We start from the raw sequence: 20,429 nt of genomic DNA on the forward strand, positions 1-20,429 counted from the left end.
CCAGGCTCCCTCAAATCTTTGGCAGACCAATTAAGCAAAAACCTTCTGGACCCACACGAGTAGCACCTCAACAGAAATACCTTCACCCTAATAACTCAGAAATGGGGAACCCCAAAGGTTGACCTTTTTGCTTCCCACACCAACCATCAGCTCAGAAATTTCTACACTAGGGAGCATCACTGCATGGCTTGGAAAGTGGATGTCCTGTCCTTCCCCTGGGTCAGTCTATCGGTCTATGCCTTTCCTCCCCTACCTCTCATCCCCAGGGTACTGCTCAAAATAAGGGAGGAAAAACCAAGGACCATTTTTATAGCTCCAGACTGGCCCCAACAACACTGGTACCCCTTGCTGTGCAGCCTGTCCCCGCTGCCTCCATAGCCTCTTCCTCAGATTCCAAACCTTCTGACCCAGAGGGAAGGGGAATTCATACATCCCAAATTGCAGACACTCAGTTTGGCAGCTTGGCTTATTCCCTAATCCCGAACCAATCTGACATTCTAAGTAAACAGATTCTGGATGTTACCCGTGAGGCCAGACGTCCTAGCACCAGAAAGTCTTATGCAGATAAATGGAAAAGGTTCTGCACCTGGATCCAGGATAAGGGAGCCAATATGGCACAGCCCTCCATCCCTCTCATCCTAGATTACTTAGCTGACCTAGTACACAGCAGTCTCTCTTTCTCCTCTATAAAAATTCATGCCTCTGCTATTTCTGCCCATTTTCCCACTGAGCAGCCCCTTTTCTGACACCCTTTGATCAAACAGTTCCTCAGAGGGGTTGCAACTTGAGGCCCCCCCAGAAGGGCACCAACACCAGCTTGGGACCTTAACTTTGTCTTGCAGAAGCTCATCCTGCCCCCTTTCGAACTAGCTTCTTCTGCACCGCTAAAATTTCTCTCCTGAAAAACTGCTTTCCTTCTGGCCATCACTTCAGCCAGAAGAGTCTGAACTGCAAGCACTCATGGCTGTGGAACCCTTCATCATCTTCCATGCAGACAGGGTATCCTTCAGAACTAACCCATCCTTCATGCCCAAAGTGGTGTCCAGTGTGGCTCTCACCCAATCCATTCATCTGCCCACCTTCTTTACTAATCCCCAAAACAAGGGGGAAAGGATTCCTCACTCTAGATGTGCACAGACAGCTCAGATTATATCTGGACAGGACTAAATCCTTCAGAAAGTCTGATCAGTTGCTGGTTAGCTTTGCTACAGGGGCAAAAGGCAAAGCCATCTCCAAGCAAACCATTTCCAAATGGATAGCACACTGCATCCATTTCTGCTACAAACAACATGGAAAGCCTCGCCCCAAGGGGGTAGGACACACTCCACCAGAGCAGCCTCCACCTCTGCAGCTTTCCTAAGAGGAGTCCCCACCAGTGACATCTTTGAGGCTGCCACCTGGACATCTGCTCACACTTTTACCAAGCATTACCACTTGCCTCTCTTCTCCAAATCCAGGGCAGGGTTTGCCTCTGCAGTATTGCAGGGCATCCTAGCCAGCTCCTAGTTTCCTTGACTGCCTCCACCCATTTCCTCAGCTTTGGGAATCTACCCAAATGTGATGACTGCAACAGTGAAACACGAAGAACATAGTACAGTTGTGTACACTTACCATAAATGTGTTCGAGTGTATTCACTGTTGCAGTCCTGGTTTCCCTCCCTCCATCTCCCTTTATTCTCTTTCTTTCCTTACAAGGGACATATTGGTATTTATTTTCCACTGTTGGGGTTCTTCCACCAGAACGTGGCCTGCTACTTTGGGGGCTCCTGACAGGTTAGGGCAAGAAAAACTGATGTAATGGTGTCGGCTGCCGTACTTTCTACTACTGACGACCTGACGTCAGTCCGCAAGCGACAGCAACCGAAGCAGAAATACTAAGCCTCTGGTATTCAGGCTGGCCGAGGGCTACCCTGGCAGGGATAACTCAAATGTGATGACTGCAACAGTGAATACACTCGAACATCTACGTGTATGGTAAGTGTACACAGCTGTACTTTCTTGCTGTGACTTGCCAACAGGGAAAGACAGCACCCCAAAATTTTTTTGAATGAGGAAGTTTATCTAACTTTGAAGAAAAGGATACCTTTCTGTTATCTGTCTTGGACTATGTTTTGCTGAGACCTTTGTTTTGCATCACCTGACCATTAAAAAAGTGCAATACAGCTAGTTCTTTGACAGGCAACTTCAGCATTTTATTGGTTTCTCACACTTCATATTTTGAGCTTTTAGTTGTTGAGAAGAGAAAGCGTATAGTGTTTAGTCTGTCATTTATTTAGAATTCATGCTTTTTGTAACAGTGTAGAATGACATAGTTATGCTGCCATATTATCAGGTAATAATATTAGGCGTGTACCAAAAAGCTGTATAAATAATTTGTTACATTATTGTTTCGTTTGAATTTCAGGACATGAGATATCGAGTGGATCTGAGACATCTTTACATTTGTAGTGTGGATCCTCCGGGATGTACAGATATTGATGATGCTCTACATTGCCGGGAGCTGCCAAATGGAAACCTTGAGGTACCTGTGTTCAGTAAAGTTTTCCTTTGCCTCCTCAGTCCTTAGTTGTAGATGGTCTTCATGTTTCACTGTTGCAATCATCACATTTGAGTTATCCCTGCCAGGGTAGCCCTCGGCCGACCCAAATACCAGAGGCTTAGTATTTCTGCGTCGGTTGCTGTCGCTTGAGGACTGACGTCAGGTCATCAGTAGTATAAAGTAAGGCAGCCGACGCCATTACATTAGTCTTTCTTGCTGTGGAGCCCAAAGCAGAAGCAGTTCGCATGAGTGCCAGTTGGCCGCTACCTGAGTTTTCATTTGCTGAATTGAAGTTGAAGTCTTCTAAAGCGAAGTACCCCGTTGGGGATCCTTTTTTCTTGCACTAACTGATGTCAGAAAAAGTTAATAATTGTCTTGCCCGTGGAAAACTAATAGCACACCGAGACTTCCACTCTTACTGCGTCACTTGTTTAGGCCCAGACCACGACGTACCTCATTGCTGCTTCTGTGCTTTGTTCAGCGCCAAAACAGGCCCTTATTGTAGCCAAATATTTTCGCTTACAGTCCTCTAATTCCGATGTGGTGTCAGTAAGCCAGCTAACAGCAGATCTTCCAAAAAAAACGTAAAGATAAAGACAGAGAAGACCGCACAGGTCCAGTCCTACCAACGACGCTTCCGTTAAGCTAGTCGTCAGTTCTCCAGTCCTCAGTGAGGCGCTTTCACAACCCCGATGCCTGTTCTGTTGATTTGCAGGCTGCTACTGAGACCCTTTCTGAGTAGCCGGTATGCCGCAAAACTTTTCTTTGACTCTGGATCCTGCAGTCGTCTCAACATTGGATGGGTCCGGAGCCACTGAGTGGGCACTGGCTTCTGAGGAAGTCCTTCACACTACCGAATCTCGACACAAACCAACATCTTTCACGACAACCATTCTTTCTAAAACTACCGAGTTTCTTAGGCCCTGGGTACGAACCAGACCCAAGAAACCGATGACCCACTCTCAGGAGCCTGCTACCTTGCCTCAGTCTCAAATACTTAAAATGGTGGAAGACCTTATCATGCTGATCAAGGGAAGCCAAGCTACCCCCTCCAAAAGGAAAAGAGATCTCTCTCCTGTAGTTTTGTCTGAACAAGAGTCAGATGAATCTGAATATGAAGACATGCATCCCCTCTCCACTTAAGAGGATTCTGATGCAGAGGATTCCATTCCTTCAGCCTCTCCCCCAGAGGATTTTTCCTTTGGGGAAGCCCTCCATACCTTAAGTGAGCATTTCCAGTGGGAGAGTCAGGACTACCCTCAGTCTAAAAAGAGACTCAGAGAATTCCTAGATATTCCACAACATAGACCTTTGACCATCTCCCCAGTCCTGAATGTTGTGGAGGATGTTTTCCTCAAATCCAGCTTGACTCCTGATGCCCTTCCTCCTGCTCCCAAAAAAACCAGACAGGTACTATAGAGTCCCTGACTCACACAAATATCTTTTTAAAAATCCTACAGCTGACCCTGAGGTTATTTCTCAAGGGCCAAAAGGAATTAATACAACCTCAGCTAAGAATCACACCCCCTCAGACAGGGATTCCGGAGCATTGGACAGATGGGGTAAGAAAGTATACACCTCAGCTACTCTTGTTATCAGGGCACTAAATTGTCAGTTCATATGCTGAAATTTCAGCAACGTACCTTGGAACTCCTTAAATAAAAATTTTTAGGCAAGGCTCAAATGACAAATTCACCACCGTAACAGGAACAGGCAAGAAATAACTGAGGGTAATGCTACTCAATGCTAGAAGTCTAAATCTCAAAATGCACTCACTCGAGGCACTCTTTAAAATGGAGAACATCAATATCTGTGCAGTAACTGAGAACCTGGTTCAAGGCTGTAGAGTGCACCCCTGCATTACCAGGCTCTAACTCATACCACACTTTTCGGCCATCTAACCTGGACCAGAACACCAAAGGCGGAGGTGTGTCCTTATTCATTAAGGATATCCACACCTCCAGGCTAGTTGCGCAGCATAATGCATCCAAGGTTATCCAAGTGCAACTTACTCTGGGCAAAACTGCAATCCAAATTTTAGCTTGCTACAGATCCCCCACCATGCCACAGGATTCCCACTCCTCTTTTCTTGATATACTGGAAAATATTAGGGTTCAACCAAACACCCTAATAATGGGCGATTTCAACTACCCCACCATTAACTGAGAAAACTACTCGTGTACCAACTCCTTCGCTCACCATTTTCTGGAATTTATAAATTTCAATTCCCTGGATCAACTTATCCCCACCAGGGGCATCAGTATCCTAGACCTAGTCATTACCAACATGAGTGACCTGTGTTCCACACCTGAAGTCAACTCTTCATTTGTCAGGTCCAACAGTAAGCTAATCACCCTAGATGTCCTTCAAGGATGCATCTGCAGTCATAACATATGGGTTGTCCTGCCTCAGGCAGCCCTTCGGTCGGCCGGATTCCAAAGTCTGGGTCTGGCCTCGGCTGATGTCGCACTTTCCCCGACGTCATAGCTCCTGGGATATAAAGGCATCAGCCGACGCCATTTTCCTCCGTCTTTTTTGCCGCGCGGTGCCCGAAGCAGAAGCTGTTCGCAAGTGCCGGTCGGTCAGATCCAGAGATTTCAGCTACCGAATACTTCGAAAAAAGCTAAGTACCCCGTTGGGGACTTTCTTGCCTCAGCCGATGTCAGACAAAGTAAATAATTGTTTAACTTGTGGGAAACAAATACCTCATAAGGATTTCCATTCTTACTGCCTTCCCTGCTTAGGCCCAGACCACGACGTATCAGCTTGTTTAGCCTTTGCCTCCTTCAACCGACGGACTCTTAGACGTCGGTCGGAGTTTGCAGAAGAATTTTTCGGATCCGCTTTTGCATATAAAATGCCGTCGGAGACTCCGACTACGCATTTGGCCAAAAAGCGCAGGGAAAAGGACTGACACTCGCGACCCGCGGTTTCGGCTGAAACCACGGCTAGGCCTACCGTGAGTGACTCGGTTTTGGCTGAAACCGAGCCCTCGGTTCTTCCTACTACAGAAACCTTACCTCCGACAACCGAGGCCAGCGAGGCCCCAGCTGAGTCGGCTTCAGAAATCTCTACCGAAGCTAGCGCTCAAGATTTGTCCGACACCATTCCATTGGACATTTCTACACCTGCACGTGGGGCAGCTAGGCCTCCAGCTTCTATGTCTATTAAGGCATTCTCCAGGGCTAAAGCTGCCAAACTTTCAAAATCTTTACCTGCCAAATCTACTTCTCAGAGGCCTTCCTCAAGTTCTCAGATTCTCAGTCTTGCTGAGGACCTTATATCCTTGATTAGGGGTTCCCAACCTCACCCAGACAGGGCCTCCCAACCTCCACCAGACAAAAGGGCTAGGACTGAACCCTCTGATCCTGTCTCCTCTGATTACTCCACGGATGAATCTGATTTGTCAGACCATCAGGAAGGGGCCTATTCCCCTTACGAGGATTCAGATGCTGAAGATTCTATCCCTTCTGCCTCCCCTCCTGAAGAATTTTCCTTTGGGGAGACCTTGCGCTCTATGAGGGAACACTTTCAATGGCAGGGTCAGGATTTTTCTGATTCTAGAAAAAGGCTAAGGACTTTTTTACATTAGCCCCAGCATAGGCCCTTAGCCATACCACCAGTGCTAACTGTTATTGATGATGTGTATAATGATGTTAGTTCTGCACCTGATTCTCTTCCTCAGGCCCCTGCCAAACCTGACAGATATCACAGGGTCCCGGAGTCTCACTTCCACCTGTATAAAGCCGATGCTGCAGATCCAGAAACTATTTCACAGGGCCCAAAAGGTGTTGCAGCTGCCACTGCCAAAAATCCCCTACCCTCTGAAAGAGAGTCTAGAGCATTAGAGAGATGGGGTAAAAAGGTTTATACATCTGCTACTCTTTCTGCCAGGGCTTTAAACTGTCAATTCCATATGATACAGTACCAAGAATACTTGTTAGATCAGCTGAATAAGAAGCTTTCTTCTCCTGAACCTTTAGACCATAAATCCCTTCAGGATTTGGTACACAACTCTCAGCAGGTCATTAATCATTTCTTAAAATGTGGCTATGATGCACTGGAGGCTTAATTTAGATCAGCTATGACTGGGGCAGTAATTTGTAGGCATGCCTGGCTAAAAGAGCAATCCCTGCCAGACCATGTCAAGGCTAAGCTCCTAGATGCTCCAATGGAGAAACAAAGTTTATTTGGCTCCCCCGCACAGGAGATTCTAAAGAAGGTGGAAGAAAAAGCAAAATCAGTGCAAACAGTAAAGGAATTTCTACAGGTCCAACCTCCGAGGTTCAGCAGAAACTGGCCTTCCAAGAATTGGTCCTTTCCAGACACCTCCAGGGCTCAGAGAGGCAGGAATAGACGCCCTCGAGGCAGAGGTCAAATAAAGGGTGCTTATAGGGGCCGTCAGTGGCAGCCTGCCAACCAGAGGAATACTGCCACAGCTGCAACTACAACAACTAGCACAGGACAGACACAATGACTTGACTCTGATTCCTCCTACCAGGGAACAACTGGAAGCTCCCTTGGGCGGAAAGCTGGCTTTATTCTCAAAAAACTGGCATTGCATTACAAAGGACACATGGACATTACAAACAATAGACAAAGGATACAGGTTTCACTTCCACACTTTACCAAAAAGGAGCGGAATGCCAAACCTACCACCAAATCAGAAGCCAGAGGCTTTAAGACAAATCAAAAATTTACTTCAGATGAAAGCAATAGAAAGGGTACCATCTATGGAACAAGGCCAAGGATTTTACTCCAGACTATACCTTGTACCAAGAAAAGAAAACCAATGGAGGCCTGTTCTCGACTTGTCCGCACTGAACACATATCTCATTGTACCAAAATTCAAAATGCTGACCCTACAGCAACTTCTTCCCATGTTGGGCAAGGAGTCTTGGCTGGTGACTCTAGATCTCAAGGAGGCATACCTGCACGTCCCTATCCAACCAGATTGCAGAAGACACCTCAGATTTCTTGCAGGATCAGAGCATTATCAATTCTCAGCATTGCCCTTTGGCTTATCTACTGCGCCCAGAGTATTCACGAAATGCCTGGCATCAGTAATTGCACATTGCAGACTTCAGGAAATTCAAATCTACCCATACCTGGACGACTGCCTAATACAAGCGGACAACAAGACAAAATTGATAAAGGATTTGGCCTATGTCATACACCTGCTACAGGCCTTGGGATACACAGTCAACATCCAAAAGTCAAGACTAGTGCCATCCCAAAGGATAACCTTTTTGGGTGCAGATCTGGACACAATAACTCAGATGGCTTTTCTCAGAAGAAAAACAAAAACAACTTCCAGATTATTTCATGACTTTGACAAGACAAACTCAGCTTACTGCAAGGAAAGTCCTGCAGGCCTTGGGTTTCATGGCATCCTGCATAATCTTGATCCCACATGCCAGGCTGCATATGAGAAAATTACAATGGTACCTAAGGAATGTATGGTCTCAACACAGACACAGTCTAGAAACCATGATACCAATCATTCCATGCCTTCAAAAGGAATTCCTGTGGTGGGCTCAGGCCTGCCATGAGGGTTGCCTTTCAAGAAACCAAAACCAAGGCAGACCATCACCACGGACGCCTCAGACCTAGGATGGGGAGCACACATGGAGGACAAATGCATCAAAGGCCTATGGTCTCAAGGACAGCTAAACTTGCACATAAACCAAAAGGAGATGCTGGCAGTGAAGCATGCAATCGAGGCATTCAAACCATTCCTCCAGCAAGGGCATCTGCTGATAAGGACAGACAACACCACGGTCATGTGGTACATAAACAAACAGGGAGGCACGCATTCCTACCCTCTATGCCGGATGGCAATGGATCTGTGGAACCTAGGCCTGAATCTCAATATCCAGCTGCAGGCCATATTTGTACCAGGAAAAGAGAATTCACTAGCAGACAGCTTAAGCAGGACTACCACGGATGCTCACGAATGGATGCTGCATCCAGACATCTTCAAACTCATAACAAAGAAATGGGGATTGCCAGAGATAGATCTGTTCGCCTCCCCTCTCAACCACCAACTGAAGAAATTCTGCTCAAGGACATACCACCCACAAGCCTGGAGGGTGGACTCTCTCTCTTTCAGCTGGAATGCCCTAATAGTGTATGCATTCCCACCTCTCCCATTGATGTACAAGGTTCTTCTGAAGATCAGGGAGGAACAGCCAAAGGTGATACTAATAGCTCCGGACTGGCCAAGACAACACTGGTATCCGCTACTGAAAAACATGTCTCAGGCGAACTCATGGCCTCTACCCCTATGGCCTCTTCTTCTAACGCAGAACAACTTCAAGACCCTGCATCCAAACTTGAAAACTCTGCAACTAACTGCCTGGAAAATTGCTTAAAACCAAACCAAACTGTCTTATCTCAAAGGGTCAAGGACATTATCCTGGAGGCTCGCAGACCCTCCACAAGGAAGGCATACTCCACTAAATGGAAGAGATTCCTCATTTGGAGCACATCAAAGGGCACAGATGTTACAGTGGCAAACCTAGCACACATCCTAGAATACTTAGCAGAATTGTTCCACAATGGCCTGTCTTACTCTTCCATTAAGATTCATGCTTCAGCAATTTCAGCAGAATACAATATGGATCCTCCTACCTTCTCTCACCCTCTACTCAGACAATTTCTGAGAGGGATCAAAAATGTTAAACCTCCAAGGAGACCCCCTCTATCTGCATGGGATCTCAATTTTGTGCTGGAAAAATTGACACTGCCTCCTTTTGAACCAGCAGCATCAGCAGACTTACAGTTTTTATCTTGGAAAACTGCTTTCCTTCTGGCAATCACTTCAGCAAGAAGAGTATCCGAGCTACAGGCATTAATGGCAGTGCAGCCTTTCCTTATTTTTCACCAGGATAGAGTGTCTCAGAACCAATCCAACTTTCATGCCAAAGGTGGTATCCAGGGTATCCTTGAACCAAGCCATTCATTTGCCTACGTTCTTCCCTAACCCACAGAACAAAGGAGAGAAACTCTTGCACACCTTGGATATACACAGACAGCTACGCTACTATCTGGACAGAACTAAAACCAGCAGAAAAACTGACCAACTTTTTATAGCCTATGCAACTGGGGTGCAAGGAAAAGCAATTTCCAAGCAGACAATTTCAAAATGGATAGGAAATTGCATTAGCTTTTGCTACTCTTTTCATGGAAAGACAGCTCCTGAACTTATCAGGCCTCATTCCACAAGGGCCACAGCCACCACTACAGCTTTCCTACGAGGGGTGGCTACCAAGGACATTTTAGAAGCTGCTACTTGGAGCTCCGTGCATACATTTGCCAAGCATTATAATCTACCTTTATACTCCAGATCCCGAGCAGGCTTTGCAACTGCAGTTTTACAGGGGATCTTAACTACACCATCCTTATCTTAGTACCTCCTCCCCCAGTTTGGCTATGGTATTCTACCCATATGTTAAGACTGCAGATGCATCCTTGAAGGACATAGTACAGTTTTGTACCTACCATAAATGTAGATGTCCGATAGGTATGCATCTGCAGTCAGGATTACCCACCCTCCTTCCCCTCTGTGGTATTCCTAGGGTACTTACCCCTCTTTCAGCTAGCTGGGGGAATCTATTATGGTGTATATGTTTGTTTGTATATATGTATATATTTTTTGCTACTGTTTGGAACATTCAACATTTAATCAAATTTAGCCTTCCTAGAGGGCATCTGGCATCTGGGGCAAGAAACACTGAGGAAAATGGCGTCGGCTGATGCCTTTATACCCCAGGAGCTATGACGTCGGGGAAAGTGCGACATCAGCCGAGGCCAGACCCAGACTTTGGAATCTGGCCGACCGAAGGGCTGCCTGAGGCAGGACAACCCATATGTTATGACTGCAGATGCATACCTATCGGACATCTACATTTATGGTAGGTACAAAACTGTACTGTATCTGCATCCAGCCCCCACCCACCATTAAGGAAACTACGGTAAAAAATTTCTCCAAAGCTAACTTCATGCTTCTTAAGACAGAAGTGGCGGACTTCATGACACCCATGCAGATGATTCCTACACAAATGACTCTATAAGCACTTACAAACGAGCGCATGGATCATGCTATCCCAAGCAGAACCAAGACGTTATCCTCCAAAAAGAGGAAACCAGTCTGGTGGTCCCCTGCCATAAACAAACTCTACAACAGAAGGAAGAAACTGTTGGAAAAGAGAGTAAAATCCCATGAGTGGAGGAGCTCCCTGGCCAGCCTCAGTAAGAAGCTGAGATCCCTTATAAGATCCTCCAAATTTAGCTACGAAAACAAAATCACCAATGATTCTAAGGGCAGCAACAAAGCATTCTATAGCTATGTCAAGAATCTCAATGGCAACACCCAGATCTGCTCTGAGTTACAGCACAACGGCATGAAAATTACAGAACCAACTGATTGCCAGCATCCTGGCAGATAGGTTTAGTGGTAACTTTACCCCCCACCCCCTAAAAGGCCCATATCTATACAGGAAGAATGCAGAGTCCCTGTAATCATGTCTATGCAGGTAAAAGCTGCACTCTCTAAAACCAGAAACACAGCATCCATGGGTCCGGACAACATCCCAGGCTGCTTTTTACACGAATATCGGAACGAACTGGCTCTCCACCTAAGCACCATGTTCAATCATAGTCTCACATCAGGCTTTGCGCCCACTAAATGACGCACAGCAACAGTTATCCCACTCCACAAAGGGGGAGCCTCCACTGATCCTGGGAACTATTGCCCTGTTAGCCTGACGAGCCTAGTCTGTAAGGCCATGGAATGTATTATCATGGAACTCATAAACAAAGACATTGGTAACCTCCAAACTCTGGACTCCACCCAGTTCAGTTTTGTGAAAGGCAGATCATGCCTTCTGAACCTGTTTGACTTCTTTGAGGCAGTCACCAAAGCCGTAGACGAGGGTAAGGTGGTTCACACAGCCTATCTTGACCTCGCCAAGGCTTTCAACACCATTCCCCATTCTGGAATTATAGCTAAACTCAAAGAACTAGGTGTAAGTCCCTATGTCACAAGATGGGTTGCCAACTGGCTCACTGACAGAACCCACACTGTAAAAGTTGCAAACTTCAAATCTGACTTCAAACCAGTGACAAGTGGAGTACCACAGGGTTCAGTCCTGGGACCTCTCCTGTTTGGTATCTACTTCTCTGAAATACAGGCTAACACAGAAGGCCTCTGGCTAACGAAGTTCACAGATGACTGCAAACTAGGAGCCATAGTCAAGTCCCCAAATGATGTGGACATCCTAAAGAAGGGCCTCACTGAGACAGATGCCTAGTATCAGAGGCATGCCAAAAAGTGCATCGTCATCCCCTTTGGTAAAAACTCTCTGTACCCATGAACTACCACATAAACGGCAGTCTGCTTAACGCCGAATGTGTGATAAAAGACCTTGGGACCCAGGTGGACAGTAGTCTCTCCTTTGATAATCACATCGCCACAGTAGTCAGGAAATCCTATGCAGCACACCTCATCACAAAAGGGTTCTCATCCAGGAAATGAAAGGTCATTGTTCCACTCTGCTCGGCACTCATTAGACCCATTATAGAGTACAACACCCCTTTTGGAATGTACCTCGCAAGATATCTGCAGCAGCTGGAAAGGCCACAGAAGTACCTCACAAAGAGGATTACTGGCCTCAAACAGATGACCTACACTGATTGTATCAAAAAACTCCAGCTTTACTCTACAACATATCGCCAACTCCGAGGAGATCTCTGCCTAACATATAAAGCTATGTTAAACCCAGAGCTGTTGGACATGCTACACCTAAAAAAATCCCAATCCCTCTGAGCTACAAGCTCTAGGGACCTAAACCTTTTCACCACAGTAAACAGGACGTGCTGGAGGGATAGATTCCTGTCCCAGATACTTCCTTTACTCTGGAACAAGCTACCCATCTATATTAAGCAAAGTTCCTCATTAGCACTCTTCAAGAAAGATCTTGAGTGGATGGGAAATAGGAAATACACCGGGGGATCACTTCTGTGGCTCTGCTCAACAGGGGCACAGGAAGTTAGCTTTCTTGGGTGGCGTAAGCCAGGGAGATTTGTTGGCTAGGCTTACTCAGGCCAATAGCCTAGTACCTGCCCATGAACCTAAGGATTTACAAGAGTTAATGCATTCTGTAAGTCAAGTAACTAAACACACCTTGCATTGTGGTTTTGACGCCCTAGAAGCTTCTTGCAGGGCAGCAGTCACTGGATCTGTCATTAGAAGACATGCATGGCGTAAGGAACAGCCCCTGCCAGATCATGTCAAATCTAAATTGTTGGATGCCCCCTTGCACAAAGTTAACTTATTTGGCACTAAGGCAGAAGAGGTATTAAAAAAGATGGAAGAAAAAACAAAATCTATGCAAACAGTTAAAGATTTCTTGCAGGTCAAGCCCCCTAGGTTCAGCAGGCATTGTCCCTCCAAACAGTGGTCCTTTATTGCTGCCAGTAAACCGCCCAGCCTAGGCCCCGTGTAAGCAGACCCCCCCGAGAGTGGCAGATATCTAAGCAGTAGACTACCTCCATTTCAATACCAGGGAGTTTTAAGCCACCCCCTTATGGTAAAAACTCACAATGACTCATCTCCTCCATTCCCTCCCTCTGCCCACCTTCACTTACCCCTAGGAGGAAAACTCTCCTTTCACTCAAGCACCTGGGCCACCATTACCAAGGACCACTGGGTCTTGAACATTTTGTCTCAGGGATACAAATTTTCCTTCCACACCCTTCCAACCCCAAAAGGGTTCCCAGATCTGCCACCAAATCAGTGCACAGAGGCTCAAAAACAAATCCTTTCCCTGCTCTCTACGAGGGCAGTAGAGCACATTCCTGTAGAACAGATAGGCCAAGGTTTCTACTCTAGAATTTTTCTGGTGCCCAGAAAAGAGGGCACCTGGCACCCTATCCTCGATCTATCCATTCTAAACACCTTCCGGGTGATCCCAAAATTCAAAATGCTCACCCTCCAGCAGCTGCTACCCATGCTCTCCAAGGACGCTTGACTAGCCTCCCTAGATCTAAAAGAGAACTACCTCCACATTCCTATCAGAGAATCATGCAGGAAATATCTCCGCTTCAGGGGAGGATCTTAACACTTTCAGTTCTCTGCGCTTCCCTTTGGCTTATCTACCGCTCGCAGAGTTTTCACAAAATGTCTGGCTCCGGCCATTGCCTTTTGCAGACAAAGAAATATTCAGATTTACCCATACTTAGACGACTGCCTGATTCAGGCAGACAGTCAGGAGAAGCTGCTCAAGCACCTGGCTTTTGTAAAGACCCTACTGACATCCCTAGGGTACACAGTTAACGAAAAGAAATCCAAACAAGTACCCACCCAAATGATAATTTTCCTGGGAGCAAGTCTGGGCACAGCTTCCCAGATGGCATACCTTACCCCAGAGAAACAAAGTTTCCTGACAAACTACTTCTCTCAACTAGCCACAAGGCCCCAGCTAACTGCAAGGAAGATCCTGCAAGCTCTGGGGTTCATGGCATCTTGCATACTACTCATTCCATATGTCAGACTGCATATGAGGAAACTTCAATGGTACCTAAAAGAGCCTTTGGTGCCAACACTGTTAAGACCTGGAGACTCTTCTACTTATAATTGCTTGTCTCAGAAAAGATTTTCTATGCAGGGCAACAGCATGCTCCCATAAGGGAATGCCTTTCTCTCCCCCTCCCCCACCGCCCAGACCCTCATCACAGACTCATCAGACTATGCTAGAGGTGCACACCTGGACGGCAGGTGCATACAAGGCCAGTAGAGCCCACAGCAAATCCCTCTGCACATCAGTCAAAAAGAGGTGATGGCTGTGCAGCACGCCTTGATAGCTTTTAAGCCCCTTCTCTCTCCAGGGGCTATCCTGATCAAAACAGACAACACCACTGTGATGTGGTACATCAACAGGCAGGGAGGGACTCACTCCTACCCTCTGTGCAGGCTGGCCATGACCCTTTGGCACACAACCTCTGCCATGCAACTACACCTGTTAGCACAATTCCTACCAGGCTCTCTCAACTCTCTGGCAGGCCAGTTAATCAGAAGTCTTCTGGACCCACACGAGTGGCACCTCAACAGAAGTACTTTCACCCTAATAACTCAGAAATGGGGAACCCTGAAGGTCGACCTCTTTGCCTCCCACACTAACCATCAGCTCAGCAAATCCTGCACCAGGGAGCATCACTGCATGGCTTGGAAATTATATGCCCTGGCCTTCCTATGGGTCAGTCTGTCGGTTTATGCCTTTCCTCCCCTACCTCTCATCCCCAGGGTACTGCTCAAAATAAGGAAGGAAAAAACAAGGACCATTCTCAAAGCTCCAGACTGGCCCTGGTACCCTTTGCTGTGCAGCCTCTCATCGCTATCCCCATGGCATCTTCCTCAGATTCCAAATCTCCTGACCCAGAGGGAAGGGGAGTTCTTGCATCCCCAGTTGCAGACACTCAGTTTGGCAGCTTGACTTATTCCCTAACCCCGAAACAATCTGACAACCTCAGTAAACAAGTTCTGGATGTTATTCATAAGGCCAGACGTGCTAGCACTAGAAAGTCTTATGCTGATAAATGGAAAAGGTTCTGCACCTGGATCCAGGCTAAGAGAGCCAATACGGCACAGCCCTCCCTCCCTCCCTCTCATCCTGGATTACTTATCTGACCTACTACACCGTGGCCTTTCTTTCTTCTCTATAAAAATTCATGCCTCTGCTATTTCTGCTCATTTTCCCAATGAGCAGCCCTTTTCTCACACCATTTGATCAAACAGTTCCTAAGAGGGGCTAGCAACTTGAGACCACTCAGGGCACCAACACCAGCTTGGGACCTTAAGTTTGTATTGGAAAAGCTCACCCTGCCCCCTTTCAAACCAGATTCTTCTACAGAGCTAAAATTTCTCTCCTGGAAGACCACATTCCTTCTTGCCATGACTTCAGCCAGAAGAGTCTCTGAGCTGCAAGCACTCGTGCCTGTGGAACCCTTCATCATTTTTCATGCAGATACTGTATCTCTCAGAATTAACCCATCCTTCATACCCAAGGTGGTTTCCAGTGTGGCTACACTCACCATTAAATCTTATTCTAAGCTTAAAACTCCTTTAAAACCAAAAAAAGACAGTACATCAGTCTAAAGTTCAAGGCCCCATGCCTAAGAAACAGATGCTTAAGATGGCTGAAGATTTGACTACCCTAATCAAGGGTTCCCATCCCCCTCCTGATATAAGACCAAGACAAGAGGAGGATTATGCTTCCTCTGACCAGGTTTCAATCTCCTCAGATTCTTCTGAGGAACAGGATTACACTTTTCCACCTTATGAAGACTCTGATGCTAAAAACTCTTATTCCCTCAGGATCTACCCCTGAAGACTAACTCCTTTGGGAAAACTTTGCATACCATGAGGGAACATTTCCACTGGGAAGGCCAGGACTACTCTGATTCTAAGAAAAGGCTCCGAGAGTTCCTTTTACTACCCCAGCACAGACCTCTTGCTATCTCTCCAGTTTTAGAAATTGTGGATGATGTTTACTTGGAGTCTAGTCTAAATACAGACTCTCTACCTCCTGCTCCAGCCAAACTAGACAGATACTACAGAGTACCTGACTCACATAAATTCCTTTATAAAAGCCCTGTGGCTGACCCAGAAACAATTTCCCAGGGTCCTAAGGGAGCTAAATCTTCTATGGCTAAAAATCCTGTGCCCTCTGAAAGGGATTCCAGAGCCCTAGATAGATGGGGAAAGAAAATATACACCTCAGCAACTCTGGCTATGAGAGCATTAAATTGTCAGTTTCACATGCTGAAATATCAGCAATTCCTAATGTCTCAATTAAAACAAAAAATTAGCACACATACTGAACAGTTTGACTTCAAGGAAATGCAGGATCCGTTGCATGCAGCTGAACAGGTGGACAAACATTCTTTACAATGCGGATTTGATTCATTGGAAGCTTCCTGTAGAGCAGCTGTTACTGGCTCTGTCATACATAGACATGCTTGGTTAAAAGAACAAACCCTTCCTGATCATGTTAAAGCAAAATTATTGGATGCACCTTTACAGCAGGATGTATTATTTGGTGTCAAAGCAGAAGAGGTTTTAAAGAAAATGGGGGATAAGGCAAAGTCTATGCAGACGGTCAAGGATTTTTTGCAGGTACAACCCCCTCGTTTCAGCAGAAATTGGCCAACAAAAAACTGGTCCTTTCCAGCTTCTGACAGATCACAGAGGGGCAAATACAGACGCCCAAGGGGCAGAGGTCAGTCACAAGGCCCTTACAAACCTCGCCAATGGGGTACTGTTACCCAGAAAGGAGGAGAAGACAGGCCCCAAGCTAGCAGAAGACAAACACAATGACTCAATCCTCAAACTACCAAGCAAATCTCTCCTGGCAGCTCCCTTGGGAGGAAAATTAGCATTTTTGCAGACAACTGGCACATCATCACAAAAGACAAATGGGTCCTAAACATTGTCTCTCAAGGATACAGATTCCACTTTCATACCTTACCAAGGATAAAAGGAAACAAAAACCTGCCACCAAATCAATGGGCAGAGGCACAAAAACAAATTACAGCTCTCATGGACATGAGAGCCATTCAACAGGTACCTACACAGGAGCAAGGACAAGTATTTTACTCAAGACTCTTTGTAGTCCCAAGAAAGGACAAGGCATGGAGACCCATCCTGGATCTTTCAATTCTGAACACCTATCTGCAAGTACCAAAATTCAAGATGCTAACACTACAGCAGCTTCTTCCCATGCTGGGCAAGAATGCTTGGCTAGTAACGTTGGACCTCAAGGAGGCATACCTGCATGTCCCTATCAGACAAAATTGCAGAAGATACCTCCGCTTCATTGCAGGTTTAATGCATTATCAATTCTCTGCACTGCCCTTTGGCTTATCTACTGTGCCCAAGGTCTTTACAAAATGCCTGGCACCAGTAATTGCATACTGCAGACAAAGAGGAATTCAAATATACCCATACCTGGACGACTGCCTTATTCAAGCAGAAAGCAAGGACATTCTTTTAAAGCATCTGGCATTTGTCAAACACCTTCTAAGTTGCCTAGGGTACATAGTAAATGAAAAGAAATCAAAACTAGTGCCCTCACAAAACATAATATTCCTGGGTGTCAGCTTGAATATAACGGCCCAGATGGCTTATCTCACGCCAGAAGCAACAACAGCTGACTCAATATTTGAAAATAATGGCAACAAAGACCCAACTACCTGCAAGAAAAATTCTGCAGGCCTTGGAATTCATGGCATCTTGCATACTACTAATACCATTTGCAAAACTGCATATGAAGAAATTACAATGGTACCTGAAAAGCGTATGGACTCAGCACAGCCACAGCTCGGAAACAATGATACCACTCATTTCCTGCCTTCAACAGGAGTTTCTATGGTGGGCACAGGCATGTCACCTCAACAAGGGTCAGCCTTTCACCTTACCCACAACCAGGCAAACTATGACAACAGATGCATCGGACTATGCCTGGGGAGCACACATGGCAGGACAGTGCATTCAGGGCAAATGGACTACAGATCAGAGGCATCTGCATATCAATCAAAAAGAAATGCTAGCAGTACAGAATGCCCTAACAGCTTTCAAGGACCTCTTACACCGAGGACAATTAATAATAAAGACGGACAATACCACAGTAATGTGGTACATAAACAGGCAAGGGGGCACACATTCCTACCCTCTATGCAGGCAAGCAATGACCTTGTGGAGCACTGCACTGTCTTACCAGGTTCAATTACAAGCACAATTCCTGCCAGGAAAGAAAAACACATTGGCAGACGACCTGAGCAGAAATATCATGGATCCACACTAGTGGAAACTAGATCCACAAGTATTTGCAATGATAGCTCAAATATGGGGACGGCCAGACATAGATCTGTTTGCAAGCCCCCAAAACTACCAACTTCAAAAATTTTGCACAAGGACATTCCATCCACAAGCTTGGAGAGTGGACGCCCTCTCATTCAGTTGGAAAACATTAACAGTGTATGCCTTTCCTCCACTGCGTCTTCTAGCAAAGGTACTGCTGAAAGTCAGATTAGAGAGGCTACAAATTATACTCATTGCACCAGACTGGCCACGCCAGCATTGGTATCCAATTCTAAGGAACATGGCCCACCATGGATTTTACCACAGATTCCTCACCTGCTCACCCGGTGAGACAATCAGATTCTACACAGCCAGCTCAAGACTTTAAACCTGGCTGCATGGCAAATTACCTAAACAACCAGCCAGCACCTCTATCCAAAGTTGTTATGGATGTCATTCTGGAGGCCAGGAGGCCCAGCACCAGGAAAACCTATTCAGACAAATGGAAAATTTTTTGTGCCTGGAACCAGGCTAAAGGCCAAAATCCACTGGATCCAAACATTCCTCAGATTCTACAATATTTAACTGAGATGTTGCACAAAGGGCTTTCCTTTTCATCTATTAAGATCCACACCTCAGCAATTTCAGCTCATTACAACACGGATCCTCCTTTATTCTCACATCCACTCCTAAGACAGTACCTCAGAGGGGCTAAGAACATAAGACCGCCAAGGAGAGCACCAACACCTACTTGGGATCTCAACTTTGTTCTGGAAAAGCTTACACTGCCGCCCTTTGAACCAGCTTTTTCAGCTGATTTAAAGTTTCTTACATGGAAAACTAGCCTGCTACTAGCAATAACCTCAGCTAGAAGAGTCTCAGAGCTACAGGCACTAATGGCAGTGGAGTCTTTCCTCATTTTTCATCAAGACAGAGTCTCTCTACGAACTAACCCTTCCTTTACGCCAAAGGTGGTATCCAGTGTGGCCCTTAACCAAACCATTCATTTGCCCACCTTTTTCCCAAATCCCCAGAACAAAGGAGAAAGACTCCTGCACTCTTTGGACATTCACAGGCAATTACGTTACTACTTGGATAAAATTAAGGCTTTCTGAAAAACTGACCAGCTCTTTGTAGCCTATGCTACAGGATCACAAGGAAAGGCTATCTCAAAACAGACCATTTCTAAATGGATAGGGCATTGCATACGTTTCTACTACACGCATCATGGGAAACCGGTACCTGCTAACATTAGGTCCCACTCCACGAGGGCTACAGCTACATCAGCAGCCTTTCTCAGGGGAGTGCCAACCAAGGATATTCTGGAAGCAGCAACTTGGAGTTCAGTGCACACCTTCACCAAACACTATCACTTACCTCTATATTCTAAGACTAGAGCTGGTTTTGCCACTGCAGTTTTGCAGGGTCTACTAGCTTCTTCTAACCCTGTTTAACTCCACCTCCCATCCTTAGCTTTGGGATTCAACCCAAGTGTGATGACTGCAGCAGGGTAACATGATGAACATAGTACAGTTTTGCACCTACCATAAATGTAGATGTTCGAGTGTTCACCCTGCTGCAGTCCAGGTTACCCTCCCTCCATCCCCTCATTACTAGCTGAACTTATCTATACCACTGTATCCTATACAACCTCTGTGGTGTATTTGCTTGTGCCTAAAGGTATTGTTTTATTTTTATCTAGCTATGTATATATATATATATATATATATATATATATATATATATATATATATATTGCCTACCTATTGGGGGCACCTGACAGCATCTGGGGCAAGAAAAACTGAAGAAAATGGCGTCTGATGCCTCTTATATACCCCTGGCGCACTGACGTCAGGGAAGAAGCGACAGCAACCGACGCCGGACCAAGACTTTGGAATTCAGGCCGACTGCGGGGGCCGCCTGATGGCAGGATAACCCAAGTGTGATGACTGCAGCAGGGTGAACACTCGAGCATCTACATTTATGGTAGGTACAAAACTGTACTTTTTTGACTAAGTAAGGTGCTATGTA

At 45.9% G+C, this 20,429-nt stretch overlaps 1 protein-coding gene across 1 annotated transcript in view; it reads left to right on the top strand.

The window, feature by feature from the left end:
- The window catches only part of DIS3 (DIS3 homolog, exosome endoribonuclease and 3'-5' exoribonuclease), a 1,475,941-nt gene that overhangs the window by 525,056 nt on the left and 930,456 nt on the right, over positions 1-20,429 (top strand). Inside the window, exon 9 of the mRNA XM_044072053.1 lies at positions 2,405-2,521. Coding sequence (XP_043927988.1) covers positions 2,405-2,521 — 117 coding nt within the window. The remainder of the gene's footprint in view (positions 1-2,404; positions 2,522-20,429) is intronic.

The sequence above is a fragment of the Protopterus annectens genome, chromosome 5.part0, assembly GCF_019279795.1.
Source record: "Protopterus annectens isolate FY-2018-M chromosome 5.part0, PAN1.0, whole genome shotgun sequence".
NCBI lineage: Eukaryota > Metazoa > Chordata > Ceratodontiformes > Protopteridae > Protopterus > Protopterus annectens.